The sequence below is a fragment of the Filicampus tigris genome, chromosome 19, assembly GCF_054856515.1.
Source record: "Filicampus tigris isolate MCC_2025a chromosome 19, RoL_Ftig_1.0, whole genome shotgun sequence".
In the NCBI taxonomy this organism is placed as follows: domain Eukaryota; kingdom Metazoa; phylum Chordata; class Actinopteri; order Syngnathiformes; family Syngnathidae; genus Filicampus; species Filicampus tigris.
The window spans coordinates 8,405,641-8,420,911 of NC_141235.1; the positions used below are offsets into that span (position 1 = coordinate 8,405,641).

The window sequence follows — 15,271 nt, forward strand, 5'->3', positions numbered from 1 at the left end:
TCGAACATCCCTAGTATACATGATTCATATTTACAGACTTACAATATGGATTCTATTTTTATTAACATCCCTATGAACCCTCACTATGGATGTATCTTAGAGACCAAGATGCGCCCCCCTAAAATTTTGTGTTAATATTGACGCTTTAAAGCCCTAACTATGATCCCAAAACACTTTCATATCATTTCAAACTCATCATAAACTTCAAAATAAATGCCTTCAAAAATGATTTGATTATGAAAAAGTGCGCAACCTGTGAAAATACAAATGACTACTTTCCTATAAACCATTTTGATGCATTTTCAGTGATAAATAAATTTAATTAATGCCTAAATCTAATTAATGCCTACCAAAGTAAGGCGGATAGAAAAAGTCTACGGTGGGTATAAAAAGTCTACACACCCCCGTTCGAAGTTTTTGTCATGAAACGTTTAAAATCTTGAAGGAAAACACGCCTTACTTTGCACACAAAAATTTGATTGGCCCTGGCGTTAGATTTTGTTAGAATACAGCTCATATTTCATATTTTATAAGTTGTAAAATTGCTCCAGCAATGTTTAAAGCCGTGACAAAGACACAAGATCTGGCCGTTCATTAGCGTCGGAAACAGTCGCAACTAGAGCAAAGATAGAGCGAAGCCTTTCATTTAAAGAGTATACAATGATTTTGTTCATCTCCACGTTTGAGGAATCGGCATCGGCGGCAATGAATAACGGCGAGCGTGTGTGCGTGAGCTGAGATGCCAGGCCCGGTCCACCAGATGGTCCACAAAGGTGTTAGGCACACAGTGAGTGGGCACCGCGATTGATGCATTGCAACATCCAGGAAGGTGGAACATTTGGCTGCTGACCCGCAGTCACAACTCATCGGCCCTGCCTTCTCCTTATTTAGCAGCAGCCGTAGCGCCGACGGCGCGCGCGCACGTGCGCACACACACACACACACTGGGAGCACGGCACTTTCCCACCCTCAAGGGAGCCTGGGCCGTGCGCCAGAAAGTTCTGCGTGGTCTCTGCAAGGAGGTCACGATGCCTTAGCGCAGGCCGGGATAATGAGTGCAAGGAGCCATGGATGCGAATGGAGAAGGCGAGCGGAAAACGTACACTTGGATGGAGAACATCTGACCCTGAGCTGAATCTTTGGGAGGCAAGCGGCATCATACCATTTCATTTCTGCTAGTTACATTTCATGAATTCTTCTCCTGGAACGCACGGCCCGGTCTCTAGTCAGGTGGAACTTTTTGACAAGTAAGACTTTCCGTAGGGGAGGAAACGTCGATATCACCGGCAACACAGCTGGGCAAACTTTTGTGCTCAAGAGCCACGTTGCTTTTTTAAAAAAAATTATTTATATGTAATTAATTAAAACAAGAGAGTTGAACTGGGCCGTAGATGAGGTTGGTAAAAATAATAATCAAATGCAAAAAAATTTGGCATGCAAAATGTGTACAATTCAAATTGTTACATTTAAATAATTCAGGCAATCTTTTTCTATTTCATGGAAAATAATAATAATTCATGCTCGTTTTTAAAAACTAAAAAAGTAAAACTAGTTACAAGAGTGCATTTTGATAATAAATTGTTGAATTAATGTATATATATATTTTTTTCACCCTATTTTCATTATTTACAAAAGTAAGTTATTTGTGATAAATAAAAAATGAATCATATTTTGGTGAACCAATTTTAAGGAAAAATAATGGGGTAAATTAATGCAACAAATAGAATACCTCAATAAAATAAAATAATGCTCATTTTGAAATGATTAATTACTGTAATTATAAATTTATGAACCATAAACACTGGTTAACACATTTGTAAAAGATTTTTGTAATCAGAGATGCAAGTAAACTTTTCTACTTGAATTTTCTGTGTTGATTCAGACTCTGCCCTTGTTATTTTTCTACCAGATCAGACTTTCATAATAATAAGAACAATATAACGACCATAAATAATATGCAATATATTTCATAATATATATTTATTGGGTTAGGTTCACCAACAGGTGGAATTTCTTTCAAAAACGTCACAGCCATAAATTACAACGCATCGTAAAATTCATATTGCAAAAGCTTTTGCAGCTCAAACTTAAAAAAGAAAATAGCTCAAAAAGTACTGACTTTTAAACCATGAACAGCCTACAAAAACACAAAAGTCATGGTAGGACCATCCCTTGATAATTTTTTCTTTAAATGACACATCGGCGCTCACAGTTTTAGTTGAAAGTTACAGTTTAGTTGTTCGTTGTAGAATTGCAACTAATTTAGAGACTCGATGTTGCTAATTCTGATTTCTGATTCAAAGGTAGGCAATAAATAAACTGTACAATGGCTGTTTGAAATTTATTACTTGGTTGTTCTGCCCGGTTATGAAAATGACATCACAACTACCCAGGGCTCAGGCAACGATCAATCACAGCTCAGCTTTAGAAAACAGGCGAGCTGTGATTGGTCGTTCACTGAGCCCTGAGTAGTCGATAGAAAAGACAAAATGGCCGCCAGCTGAGATGGCTAAAAATGAGTGGATTAACTCTCACTCCACAAACGCAATATTCATCAGAATGCTGCGTTTCAACTAGTGGGCCTGCTGGGAACATATTTTTGAAAAAAATACATGCGAGGTTGATTTTATGTTTACTTAAGTTAGTTTAGCATGTTTGTTTTATTGTATATATAGTGTGCAGTTTGACACATTTTCGCCCCCCCAAGCTCCAGCTCGTCGACTTCCACCGGGAGCCTTTGGACACCCCCCCAGTTCAAGATCCACTGACAGAGGCACCCTAATATAAAGTAAGACGAAATACAAGTAACACCATGACACATATGCGAAGTGCTCCAACGCCGATGTCACACTTTCCTCCACGGGACTCCACTGTGAGTCAGTCCTCTTCCACCACCATGACGTTGCCATTAAGCTCATAATCAACGGTGGCCCAGTCGAAGATGTTGCCTTTGGGCACCTTGTGGCCGTAATGCCAGGCTTGGATCATGCTCCTGGAGAGAACGTAGTCCCACATATTCACATCAGTCATCTCCCCCACGAAGCTCTGCAGGGCCTCCAAGCCCCCGAGATGTTTGTCAGGGTCCTGCCCCAGGAGGACGGTGCCTTCAGGACGGATGCTGTGTCCGGGTTTGTATATTTGATAGGCGCCTCGCTTGCCGTCCACCCAGAAAGCGGTGAGGCCGGTGACGGATTCCCAGGTCAGGCAGAGGCTGGTGCGGAAGGTGCCCAGCGGCGGGAGGGCAAAGGAAACGCCGTCCCCGCTCATGTAAAACGAGACGCGTCCGTCCTTCTCGCGCCACACGTTGAGCTCGTCGTAGTCGGCCGTGCGGTAGGCGAACAGGATGATCTGGCGCTCTTCGGGCAGCTCGGTGGCCGCGCGCATGCATAGCGTGAAGGCCTTGAGGGCCATTTCCTTCAGCGGCATCAGCGTCACGTAGCTGAAATCCGTCTCGTAAGGGAAAACCAGGACTTTGCTGGCGAGACCCACTGGAGCAAATGGAACAGGCGGGACATTTCGTCACCGGCAATCGCACGACAACGTGACTCTTAGTGCTCAAATTAAATTAAATGATACTTAACAGACTTGGATATGAATGTGAATGTGAGTTAAATTTTTTAAAGGAGCGCAAAGTACACTGTAAAAAAATGGGGAGTCGTTTCACTCTAGGAAAGTTTTGTCACTCAAATTAAATTTACAAAATACAACAAAGGATAAAGAATATATGCCTGTATTTGTTCTTGAAAGGGATTATAAAAATACCTTGAAATCCCTTTCAAGATCAAATACCTTTTTTTTTTCAAATCGTTTTAGGGTGTTTTGATCTCTTTTGGGAGGAATTATTCACCATTTGTCCAACTGCTGTTTATATTGAAATGAGTTCAGTCTAATTCACTGCCACCATATAGAGTTCGCATCTTATTTTATTACTTGCAAATCAAAGCAAAAATAGTCTGTATCTTGAGATGCCTTGTTTTCAGATAAGTGTCTATCTAATCTGAAAGAAACAAGGAAGGTCCAAAAGATTGAGCTAATTTATCATTTTTGTTTCAAAAAAATAAATAAATATGGAAACATGTTCACATACTGTACGTGAGAATATGCAAGGATCTATGATAGTACACATTTGATTTCCCATCGACGGAATGACAAGTTACCTTTCCTGGTTGAGGCATGGGCCAAAGCAAACACACCAAATAGAAGCACGGCTAACAAACGGCTATTCTGCAAACACACGCACACACCAGCGGTCAGTGCAGAAGTCACAAGAGGCAAAATCTTGTCGAGAAATCCGCTTACCATGATGATGTTGCGCTGCGGTCTAGTCAAAAGTAATGCCGCCCTCCGTCCTCTGCCCTCCTTGTACCGGCCGTGATGTCGGCAAAGACAATGGGCTCAGTGAGGGATTGATACACGCTCACACTACATCACAGATGTGTGTGTTGATGGCCTTGTTTTAAAACAGGGACGTCCAACCCTTTTCAATTGAGGGCCGCAATTCCATATACATAATAATTCCAGCATTTGTGTATATGAAACACGCTAAAACCAGTTAGCTGGAGGTCAACGTCTACGAAGCAAACATCCATCCTGAACCGGTTGCCAGACATATTTATATCAAATAAACACACACACACACGGACCATTGCGTGGCGGCATGTCGGGCTGCTAGCCTGGGATTCATTCCCATAATTTCCCATTCCGGATGACGCTCAGGCCGGCGACCAGCAGACACAAAAGGTCTTCCTTTTTGGCTCATCTCTAGTCGCATTCATGCTAGCCTAAGCCACGCTAATTGCTCATTTTCTTCCACAATTAACAACAGTTGCCAGCTGTCTTGATAACAGGTCTGTGGCACAAACCATCCCATGTCAACAATTTAGCCAAAAAAATCATATATACTGTACGTGCATTGGTCGCTGCGTCACTCACACCTGAAGTAGTCAAATACTGGAGTTGGACATGACATATGTATATGTCCAGTACATAGGGATTTTTTTTTCTTTTTTAAATACGCTAACAAAAACGTCTTAAGATCATATGCGCAAATATATTTTATTTGAGTTTCAGCGGTTGAATGCATTCGCTGCTAATTTGTCGTCTTCGCGTTTGACTAAGATGATAATTCAACTTCAAAGTAGCCTCATCTAGCCACTAAACCCAGACAACAAAACCACAACTTGTTCAAACGCTAGGCTTTATGCTTTGCATCTACGAAAAAAAACCTTTTTATTCGGTTTTAATATAAATTTCTATGTTGTAATGAATTAGCAGGTACTGATTAGTCTTTGTGTTAGGCTAAGCTAAAAGGATGAGATTTAACTAGACACTAAATTCTGAGCGTAAACCAGCTGTTTACAAACTTTATTCCACATAATTTAAGAAGCCCTTTTACCGCATTAAATGAGTTAATACAAAACAATCTGGATATGAAGTTAGAAAGCTCAGTTTTGTGTTCACGTAACCAATTTAGAAGCAATTTGATCGTATAAGTAACGGATTATGGACCTTCATTCGAAAATCCAAACTAAAGGGACAAATAATTGCCGAGTCCACAAATATTTGAAGTAACTGGCATTTATTCACGGGTTCATGTCATCTGCTTTGTCGTATGGCTGTCATAATCGTTTACCTTCTGAACTGACTTAATACCAAAAATACAATACCAAGGTGAAGCAAGAGTTGGCATGTTAAAACGGTGAGTATCTCTTGAATGATACTTCAGTGTCCAATACCACAAGCAAAAAAAAACAACAACAAAAAAACAGGAAACAGAAACGGGCCCTTCATGTTATCAACATATCTACATTTAATACACTTTCAAGCTGAAAGACGGCAAGAAAAACAAAAAGAGCACAGAAGCATATTTTGTGTAGAACTAAGACAAGCTGATTTACACGTTCTAACTCCGACGTGAACCACTCCGCTAGATCCGTCAACTGAACTGTGTTTTACGGGATTGCTGGGAAAATGGAGGTGTGCATGATAGATGATGTGCTTCCAGCATTTTAAACAAGTGGGAGGGTGACACAGTGAACTTTTAGACTTAGGGATCCCCCTCCCCACCGGTGATTGTTTTTGCAATCAGCAAGGAGATACTTCAAATTAACAGCAAAGACGACCGTGGTCTGAAAAAAAAAAAAAAAGCTTTTTCCGTCAAACATACAGTATCGTCACAGCATAAGTTTGGGCGCGTGAATGCCATTTAATAAAGCATGTGTATGCGTCACCCTCCATCAGCGGCTTCACGTATCCATCCGTCCATAATGTAGGAATATTCAGCAATCGGAAAACTTTTTTTTTTTTCTCCTAAATACAGCAGCCTTTCGATTTCATTCCTCCACTTCAAGGCCGCTTTATTTCTTTTTAGAAAAAGTGACCTGTTTAAACAGATTCTCAACTCAAAACTAAACAGAATGCATACATTCATCTCATCTCAATTGTCTGTACTTAAGTGGATGGCAAGCCTTGATATCCAGCGTAAGGTCCATGTACTACTACACTCTTTCTCACAAATTAAGAAAATTCAGCGCGCTACTAGGATCCCTAAATGCTCACACGACTTGCCATTAAGCATTTATTTGATATTCTATTAGTGGGGTGAATTATGTATGAAAACTAGTACGCTCCATGTCCTCCAAGTGTGTGACACAATACTCTCAGTGATATTGTAAAATTCTACTAGTTAAAATCGAACACTTCAATCGTAGTTCTAGTGGCGCAGTCCCCACCTAGAGCACATCAAGGGTATCAGATGCTCAAACGGCTTTACGGCAAGCCATTTAAGCATTTATACAATGTGCTTGATATACACTTTTAAGGTCCATGTACGAGTATGCTGGAGTACTTTGGCATACGAGTGGGACAACTGCATGTTACTAAGTGAGGCAAAACTAAGTGAAAAGAGAAAAATAAAAAATTCGACTTGTCAACATGTTGCAGCGTGCAGATGTTTGCTAGTGCAAAATTTGCCTCGCCAGTAACATGTACTGGTCTACTAGTATGCCAAAGTAGTCTTACCAAAGAGGACAAAGAGCAAACGAGTACTGTACATAGTTCATAAGGTGGATTCTGAATAAATAAGTGTCAAAGCACACGGCTGAGGGTGAGGGATTGTGGCGCCACCTACAGGTGGAGCTGACACCTGAAAACACACAAACTTTATAACATACTTTTTTTTTTCCAAAACCCCACTGTCATTGTGTAAACTTGCATACAAAGTGGTCACACAATGAAAACTTTTTTTTCTTTTTTTTTGGCATAGTCACCATTTCAAGTCGGAGTGCTAAGAACGGATAATTCTGATTTGCTTTCTTTTGGCAGTCACGCGCGGACACGGGCGCATTTAGCGACGCTTCCCTGCGATCGTGGCACTGGAGACAGAAATAGATAAGAGGAGAGGAGATGAAAAGAGACCTGAGAGAGCGGCCCCACATTGAGGAGAGGAAAAAAGAGAAACGAAGGATGACAGTTGTCGAGGATGTTAAAGGGAGTCGCAGGCCACAAACACACAGTCTCACAAATTTGGGACGCAAAGAGGACACGACGGGCTACGAGGTCCGCATCAGCTCCTCTGTGCTAGTCCCTAGCGTGACAGTTCGTGTCCAGCCAAAGCGCGACATCTTCGCTACGCTCTCGCGTAGACTCGAGATGGACAAAAGGGAGACGGGGTCCATCTAGTAGTCCTCCACCCAGCCGTTCTCCTGGATAAAGGCATCGATCACTTCCTTCATGGCCAGGTTGGGGATCAGCTGGTCCTGGGTCAGGGGGCTTCGAGTGACCGGGTCGAAATGGCCCACCCGCTGAAGGGTTAAAACGGGGGGGGGGGGGATGTTGAAAATGGAGGAAAACGCCCACCGCATCTCTTGCGTTCTACTCTACTGCTGTCCGGCGTTTCAATGTAGATGAGGAGAAACGGTAAACTCTCAAAATTGAAGTTTGGTTGTTTTCTTCCGTATGGATTCATTATTACCAGTTTGCATGGGGAAAATAGAATACTTTTTTTTTCGTGACCAAACATACTATGTTCAGTCCTTAACCCTTACCAACACACAAGAGCACAAAATCGGGTCGATAAAGACAAAAGACGATTTGTATCTCGATACATATGGCGCAATACGATTCAAAGAAGGCACAATCGATTCTGTCCGATTTCGTGGAATTACGATTCGATTCAAAATGGTGCAGCTCAGTTCAAGAGGGAAAGAGTTTCTTTTTGACATTTTACAATATGATTTTACTTACTGTAAATGTGGCATTTCCTTCAAACAAATGGTTCAAACACTAAAGAAAGAATATATTTGTCTATATTTGGCTCTTCAAAGCCCAAACTATTCAAGTTAATCAAATTCAAAGACTTAAGTCAAAACTAGAAAATAAATAAATAAAAAAATTTAAAAAGCAATGACTTGTAAATTTGAAGACTTGTAATTTGGAGCACTCATAAAACCAAAGTACCATTGTATTTTAATATTAGAGGTTTCTTTAAAAAAAAAAAAGCTATATTAAATTGTGTTGCCTTTTATCGCAAACAATCACTGTTATTCCGTTTGCTCGAGTTATGATTCCCTTCACAACTCAAAGTATTTGGTACCTGGAGGTGCTCCTCGATGTCTTTGCGGTCGTAGGTGATCCCGCTTGGTGTGATGCACGGCTCCCTCATCAGCTCAAAACTGATCTTGCCGCACAGATAGTCTGGAATCTCCCGTTTCTGTCGGAACACAATTCTTAATTATTAGTATCGACAATGGAATACATGCGCGCTCGCTCGTCATTGTTATTGCAGGCGATACTCACTTTTCTCTTCTCGTCCACTTGAGAGAACAGCTCGTCCATGTCCGTTAGGTACTTGTCCTGATTGAGTCACATTAGGAAACCCGTGAAAATGTAACACGGGGACAAAATGGCGGTCACCAATATGTATCAGCGTACGTGTTTGGATGCAATCTTGGCCACATCACCGCCAATGCGATCGTCATCCTGCTTTTCTTTGTAGTCTTCAAGTTGTCTGCGGTACAATGTGACAGTGCGTTAGTCATCTGTTCAGAAAGGGGGAGGAGGGGGGATAAAAAAAAAAAAAAAGATAGCACGCCTGCTCACTGGCCGCCCTCACCGCTCCTTCTCTGCTAGGATGAGCTTGCTCAGGTAGGCGTGCAGCTCGTTCTCCTGGTTGATGCGCTTCTCCTCTATGCTGTTCCAACGCTTCTTCTTGGCGATGCGCAAGGCGCCGGGGATGTCGTCGCCGAAATTCAACCGCTGTTCTTTTGCGAGATTGTACGCTGCAGAAAACAGAAACCGACAGCACGTTTTAGACTCCAATGGGGTGCTTGAAAGGCCTTTATGACTGGGTTTGTTCGGACCTTTCTGCAAGTTCCCGATGGCTTCGTCGTAGTTCTCCAACTCCAGGTGACACTGGCCCAGGAAGAAGTGGGCCTTGACTGACTGGGTGTCCAGCTCCAGGGCATGCTTACAGTCAGCCAGAGCCTTGTCGTGCTGCTGCAGCTTCACGTGGCAAAGGGCCCGGTTGGTGTAGTACACTGCCACGGAGGGGTTACGGTTCTGGAAGGCAGGACATCAGACACATTAGGAATAAAGCAAAATGCAGTCCTTGATATGGCTTTGCAGGGTAGTAGGAGTGTATGTGTGTGCGTATGATACAGAATGTTGACAAGTTAAATGAAGATGTTCTGTTAGTTTTTTTTTCCTCACATTTTTGTGGTCACAGCTTAGAGCACAAGACAAGGGCTTGCAGAGAGCTTCCACATACGATACCTGAGATCCCAGGTTAGTCCAGTAAGTCCCAAAAATTGTGAAAATAAATATAGAACATTGAAATTAGATAACATGAATCAAGGTGAAAGAGAGATTCTTATTCATGGTTTAAATTTCACACAAAGGTATGTGTGGCGGCAGCAAAATGCAAGCGCTTTGAGGCTGGAATTGTGCATGACAAGGTCATTGCGTGCTTAAAACAAATAGCGTGTCGAAGAAGTGTTAAACATGCAGGGATGAACAGACATAAGGGTGTGACAGTCATTTTGAGTAGATTGTTCACTCTGGCAAACAATGAATAATCATTTTGATTAATCATGATTTCAATATTAATAAAAAAGAAATATGATTATTATTTGTTCCATAATTACCCAGAACTACTGAGGGAGCTTCAGGAATTTCTGGCAGGTACTGGCTGCTTAGTGCATATGACAAATATAGGTCTGGGTGTATTGGATAGAATGGCAGGACAGAATCTTTTGTATGTTTAGTGCAAAGTTGCGAACATCATCATCCATCCTTCCATCCAAAATGACCTTTCGGGATTCTCTATGAAAGTAGCGAGAGAGGAGGGAGTCCAATGGGATTTACTCACAATGGCCTTGCTGTAGCACGTAGCAGCCTCTTGATACTTGCGGCAGAGGAACAGGCGGTTCCCCTGCTCTTTCAGCTCCTGCGCGGTGGAACTCTTCTCCGGGCTGCCGGCCATCTTCTCCCCCGGCTCCGCGGGGCCCGCCTCGCCCTGCTTCCCAATCCTGTTCCCCGTCTCTTCGGCTGGCTCGACCGACAGGCTCAAGAAGGCCCTGTCCCCGCCTGAATGTCCAACACTGTCCATCCAAACCATAACATGCGAATTAGGTCCCGCAATGTAACTGCAATGCGTGTCTTTTTTTATATACAAGCAACGGAGCGGATTTCCTCGTTATTTCGCTGACTGACAGCTAGGGGAAAAAAAAAAGCGACCGGCGGTTAACTCTTCGTGAGATGGCAGCAACATATCTAGCAAACAAAACAATTGTCATTAGAAAACAACTCAATTTAAAACTCACACGCGGAGCAAGTGGAAAAGCTGACACTTGCGTCCGTCTTTCAAAGCGTTGACTTTGCACCGAGTAATAATTGACGCTCGATAGTTAGCCACCTAGCACACCAATGAAGGCTATCGTGACATTTCTCTATGTGACGCTTACTGGACAAATGATTGATTTTAACACCACGAACCATGCGCTGTTTATGATACCAAAGTCGGTTAAAGCTCAGAATATAAAATAATAGTGGGCCGTTAAAAAGCCTTTTAGCATTTGGCTAATATCAACAACGCTAATTTAGCTCGAACGTTAGGTGTTTTTTATAGCTTTTTTCCATGTCATGGCGACGGAAGCAGTCGTCGGTTTGCTCGTTTTAAATAACAGTAGTTAAAACGCTCACCTTTCGAGGGACGCCTCACATTCAAACAGGTTTTACAAAACTGGTTTTCGAAAATTTGGCTTTATAATGTTGCTGGTTTCATCGAGAGCAATCATGACAGGTTGTTGTTATGCTGACGTCGCGACGGAAGCCGCGATGGGCACTTTCTTATCCTACACTGGATCGAATTAAAACACATTTTACACTTAATTAACTGTAAATGGGTCTTTTATGTGTTTTTTTTATTCAATAAACTATATTCGACCAACGAGCCAATTCTAAAACAGCGCTTTACAACAACAAAACTGAGCAATTTCCAGTATGTGCAGTACAAAGTAACATCAGAAGAGGGCGGCCTAAACTAATTTGTATTACAAAACAGTTTCGTTTCAGGATTGGCGACTAATTACATTATCTGTGAGTTGGTTTGCAAAAATAGCAAGAGTTTAAACTTCACACATGTAGGATATTCAGTTTTTCTTTGTATCTATGTTGATTAATTTTAGCAGTCCATTATTCGTCCGACAATGGATACATTTGCATTGCTTCCGCAGAAACAATGCACGGAAGAAAATCATTAGAAAGTCTATCGCACTTTTGAGGTTCAAGATTCAAATCTCAGTTCAACCGTCCTGTATAATATATATATATCAGGAGCATCCCGCCCACGTAGAAAATGCAGACCACATGGATAAATCCATAGATGACCTCTGTTGCCCTCTTTAGGCCTTTATAATACAAAGAACATTCCAATTTAGTCTAGGGTGAATTAGCACGATTGGAATTGTCACTTTCATCCCAGGGTGTGAAGCCTCTGCAAAGGCTTTCGTGAAGATTAGTGCACATCCCTAAAGCAAACACGCTGATAAATAAATGAGGAGAGTAAAGGGTGTATGAGGCGGGTGGGGGGCAACCACTGCTGTGTGTGTCCCCAGCTGTGTTTACCCATCCACGCCAGTCTGATCCCACAGATCACCCAGCCAATCTAGGATCACTAGCACAGGGATGCTAAATGTTTGGCTCCAAGACAACACTCATACATTTGCAGCATTGAGAGAAATCGAAATGAGAAAAAAAGAGATGTTCCATGATGATTTGTTAAGTGATAAATATTGAAAAGTTGTCTGCGAAGAAGTCCTGCATTGATAAACAGAAATAATTGGAGGGATTAGTATTTTGTTGGCACGGGATTATGAGTCATATAGAAACATCACACTGTTTCAAGTGTTTACATTTAAACTGGCCGTCATTGTGTCTCACGTCCCAACCGCCGTTGCCCCTCAGCTCCATTCAAAGCCGCTGCCCGCTGCACCAGCTGGCTGAGCTTCCCGTCACCTTGGCAACGGGATGAGGAAGTTGCCCGGCTCCTCTGGCACAGTTGAAAGGCAGCCACTTCCTGATTGATTCCCTCTCTCCGAGCCGTGGTCGCTTTCCCGTTTGGTGCTGGCGCCCAAAAAGCGTCTGACAAGCCAAAAGGGTGAACACACTCTTCTTAGCATTAAGGGGGAAAAAGCTCAGGTTCAAATGGGCAAAACAAAAGCAGCATTCATCCACATGGTTGGCCCTTTGTTGGGTGGGTTTGCTCACTTTGACAGAGGAAAAGGCTCATAGACTCTTTGCAAAAGTGCTTGAATGGCGTATGAACGTCACTGTAAAATAAGGATGCAAGACGAGGAAACAGTTAGTTGTTGTTCTGAATGTGTGCATGGTTCAGCTAATTAACCTCCATTGTTTTACCCACAACACGAGCCACACGTTGAAATCCGTTTACCTGTCGGATGATGTGTCCCAGAAATGCAAATGTGCAACACCTGCTCGCAAATGTTTGCAACCGCCCTTTACATAGTGAGAGAGGACATTTGCATACAAGCTGAAATGGGAAAAGAGCTCAATGAGTACGGGAAGCAAAAAAAAGGTTTCAAATATGTGGAATTGTTTAAGCCATGTTAAGTTAATTAATATCTAATTAATTGTTGGCAACCTATCTCTCCAAGTACCGCCAGTATGACCAACATTAAAATACAGCAGCGTAGTAGGCCTAAGTATTCATTCACGTGAAACTTGCACACGGATGGCTTGAGCTCATCTTTGCCAGTCGCACATAACTCGATGTAAACCTATTAACTCTGCAACATTAATAAAGCATCCATTTCCCGAGCAGGTTCCATTTGTATTTAGCTAGATTTACTAGTGTGAACCAACTTGTGATATTTTGGCAGGTCGCATGTGAGTCATTTGACATGCAGGAGCCGGTAGAGTGCACAGGAAGTCAAACAAGGATTGACGTGATGAGAGACTAAAAGCTGCAGATGTTGTGTTTACTCTCCACATGACACCATTGCCATCATCTCTGGCCTTCTTCACTCTTTCCAAGTCATTCATTTCAAGCACCTTTTTCCTCAGAGGAGTTGGTACAGTTTGAGCGCCACGCGAAAAGCAGGATAAATGGGTCAAAAGTAGGTACACATCATTTCTTATTCAAGAAAGGAAGAAGGGAAACGTGGAAGAAAGGATGGAACTAAGAAAGGAAGAATAACACGAATGATAGGAAGGAACGAGGAAAGTAAGTCGACGCTCAACACACTGGCCTTGAAACCACGATTTGAGACCCTACAAACCCCAACCAGCAGGATTCAAAGTGCCAAGTAGGCAGTGAAAACAGAACCGAGCGAGTGGTAGCAGAAAGTCAAGCACTGCGGTTAAGCGCAAAACGAGGGATATCCTGATGCTAAAGCCTTCAGAAAAGCCCGAGATAACCACGGGGTCAAAGTTCACCTTCGCACCTCTGCGGGCCTGATTAAGCTTCCTGACAAAAACGGAGAAGTAATGCAAAAGTCACATACCCCCCAGGATGATTGCATCTCCTGACTCCCTCGCATGAAACCTGAAAAAAAAACAAAAACACAATGACTTCCATTTAAAAAGCTAAGTTTGTTTTGAAAAAGCTGCTTTGTTTGTACAAAAATCCTCCACGCCCCCTGGGGGATGGGGTGGGGGGGGGGGGGTTAACACACACCACCTTCCCAAAACATACACCCACACAGCGTGGATTGATGTGTGGCGGCTGGGGGGGGGTCTGGATGGCGGCTGCTGTTGTGGTTTGAGTGGCAGGCGGTGGAGGAGGGGGGGCCCGTCTACAATGGAGGAGCACTTTTGGAGGGAAATCAACCTTCCTGGGTCTGACTTCTGCTGAAGATGAGGAGGGAATGCCATCATCGCATCCCCCACTCAGCACATTCCGCATGTAAAAAGAAAAAAAAAAACATTTTAAGATTAATTTCAATAGATACATAAACTAGGACTATATGGGATGTGCATCCTGATCAATTCAGTGGGCAGTAAAGTAGTCAAAACACAAACTAAGAAGACTTTCACAACTACTGTTAAGTGACTCAGTAACCTGCAATATTATTATAATTATTTGCAGAGGATATAAAAAATAAATACGAATGTGGGAATTGTTGTATTATATCGTCTCTGTCATGTGAAAAACAATTATCTCCATTTTTGTTTCATTTTCTTATTTTTACATGAATCATATTTCTGCGTTACAGACATCACATTAAAGTGCAAATTAACAAAGTTTCCAAAATTGGAGATAAGTGTTTTGATGTATTAATGTATGTATGTATTGATGAAGCATTTGTGATTTTCGGGGGTTACTTCTTCATGTCAATTACTGTGACAGAAAAACAATGTCTTTTCTGTATTTCTGATGAACATAATGTTATCTTCATTGAAGAAAAAAAACAGTCCTATTCTTTCTTAATCAAGGGCCTTTTTAAATGACATGTAAATGTTCTCCTCATCTAGTCAACTAACAACTTCTAAAGCCACACGGGGGACGATATTTGTTTACATATTGCTATTAATTGCGGGCTCCAAAAACAAAAGACCTTTCTTATCATCCAAATGAGCTTTGTTTTTGCAGGCTCATCATATTATCAAGTCAAAGGCACTTTATCAATCATCCGGCCCACTTAAGTAACATTCCCTTAACTTTTTCACAATGAGCAGGCTTCAGGGCAGTGAACGCAACCAGCAGGGGCACCAACAAGTTACTTCATCCCCCTACCTCCCTCCCGCCCTCGCT

The 15,271-nt window shown here is 42.2% G+C and overlaps 2 protein-coding genes across 2 annotated transcripts; both read right to left on the reverse strand.

Moving 5' to 3' along the window:
• Positions 1 to 1,965: 1,965 nt before the first annotated feature.
• Positions 1,966 to 5,423, reverse strand: LOC147129289 (C-reactive protein-like). The gene is made up of 3 exons (XM_086016132.1): positions 4,300 to 5,423; positions 4,158 to 4,224; positions 1,966 to 3,488 (listed from the first exon to the last, which is right to left on the reverse strand). The coding sequence occupies exons 1-3, from the start codon at positions 4,300 to 4,302 to the stop codon at positions 2,878 to 2,880; spliced, it is 681 nt and encodes a 226-aa protein (XP_085872258.1). The 5' UTR covers positions 4,303 to 5,423; the 3' UTR covers positions 1,966 to 2,877.
• Positions 5,424 to 5,559: 136 nt separating this feature from the next.
• On the reverse strand, positions 5,560 to 11,364 carry stub1 (STIP1 homology and U-Box containing protein 1). The gene is made up of 8 exons (XM_086016131.1): positions 11,200 to 11,364; positions 10,367 to 10,598; positions 9,360 to 9,558; positions 9,113 to 9,278; positions 8,932 to 9,007; positions 8,797 to 8,853; positions 8,594 to 8,710; positions 5,560 to 7,802 (listed from the first exon to the last, which is right to left on the reverse strand). Exons 2-8 carry the CDS (start codon positions 10,478 to 10,480, stop codon positions 7,677 to 7,679), a joined length of 855 nt encoding a protein of 284 aa, XP_085872257.1. The 5' UTR covers positions 10,481 to 10,598; positions 11,200 to 11,364; the 3' UTR covers positions 5,560 to 7,676.
• Between the last annotated feature and the right edge of the window lie 3,907 nt (positions 11,365 to 15,271).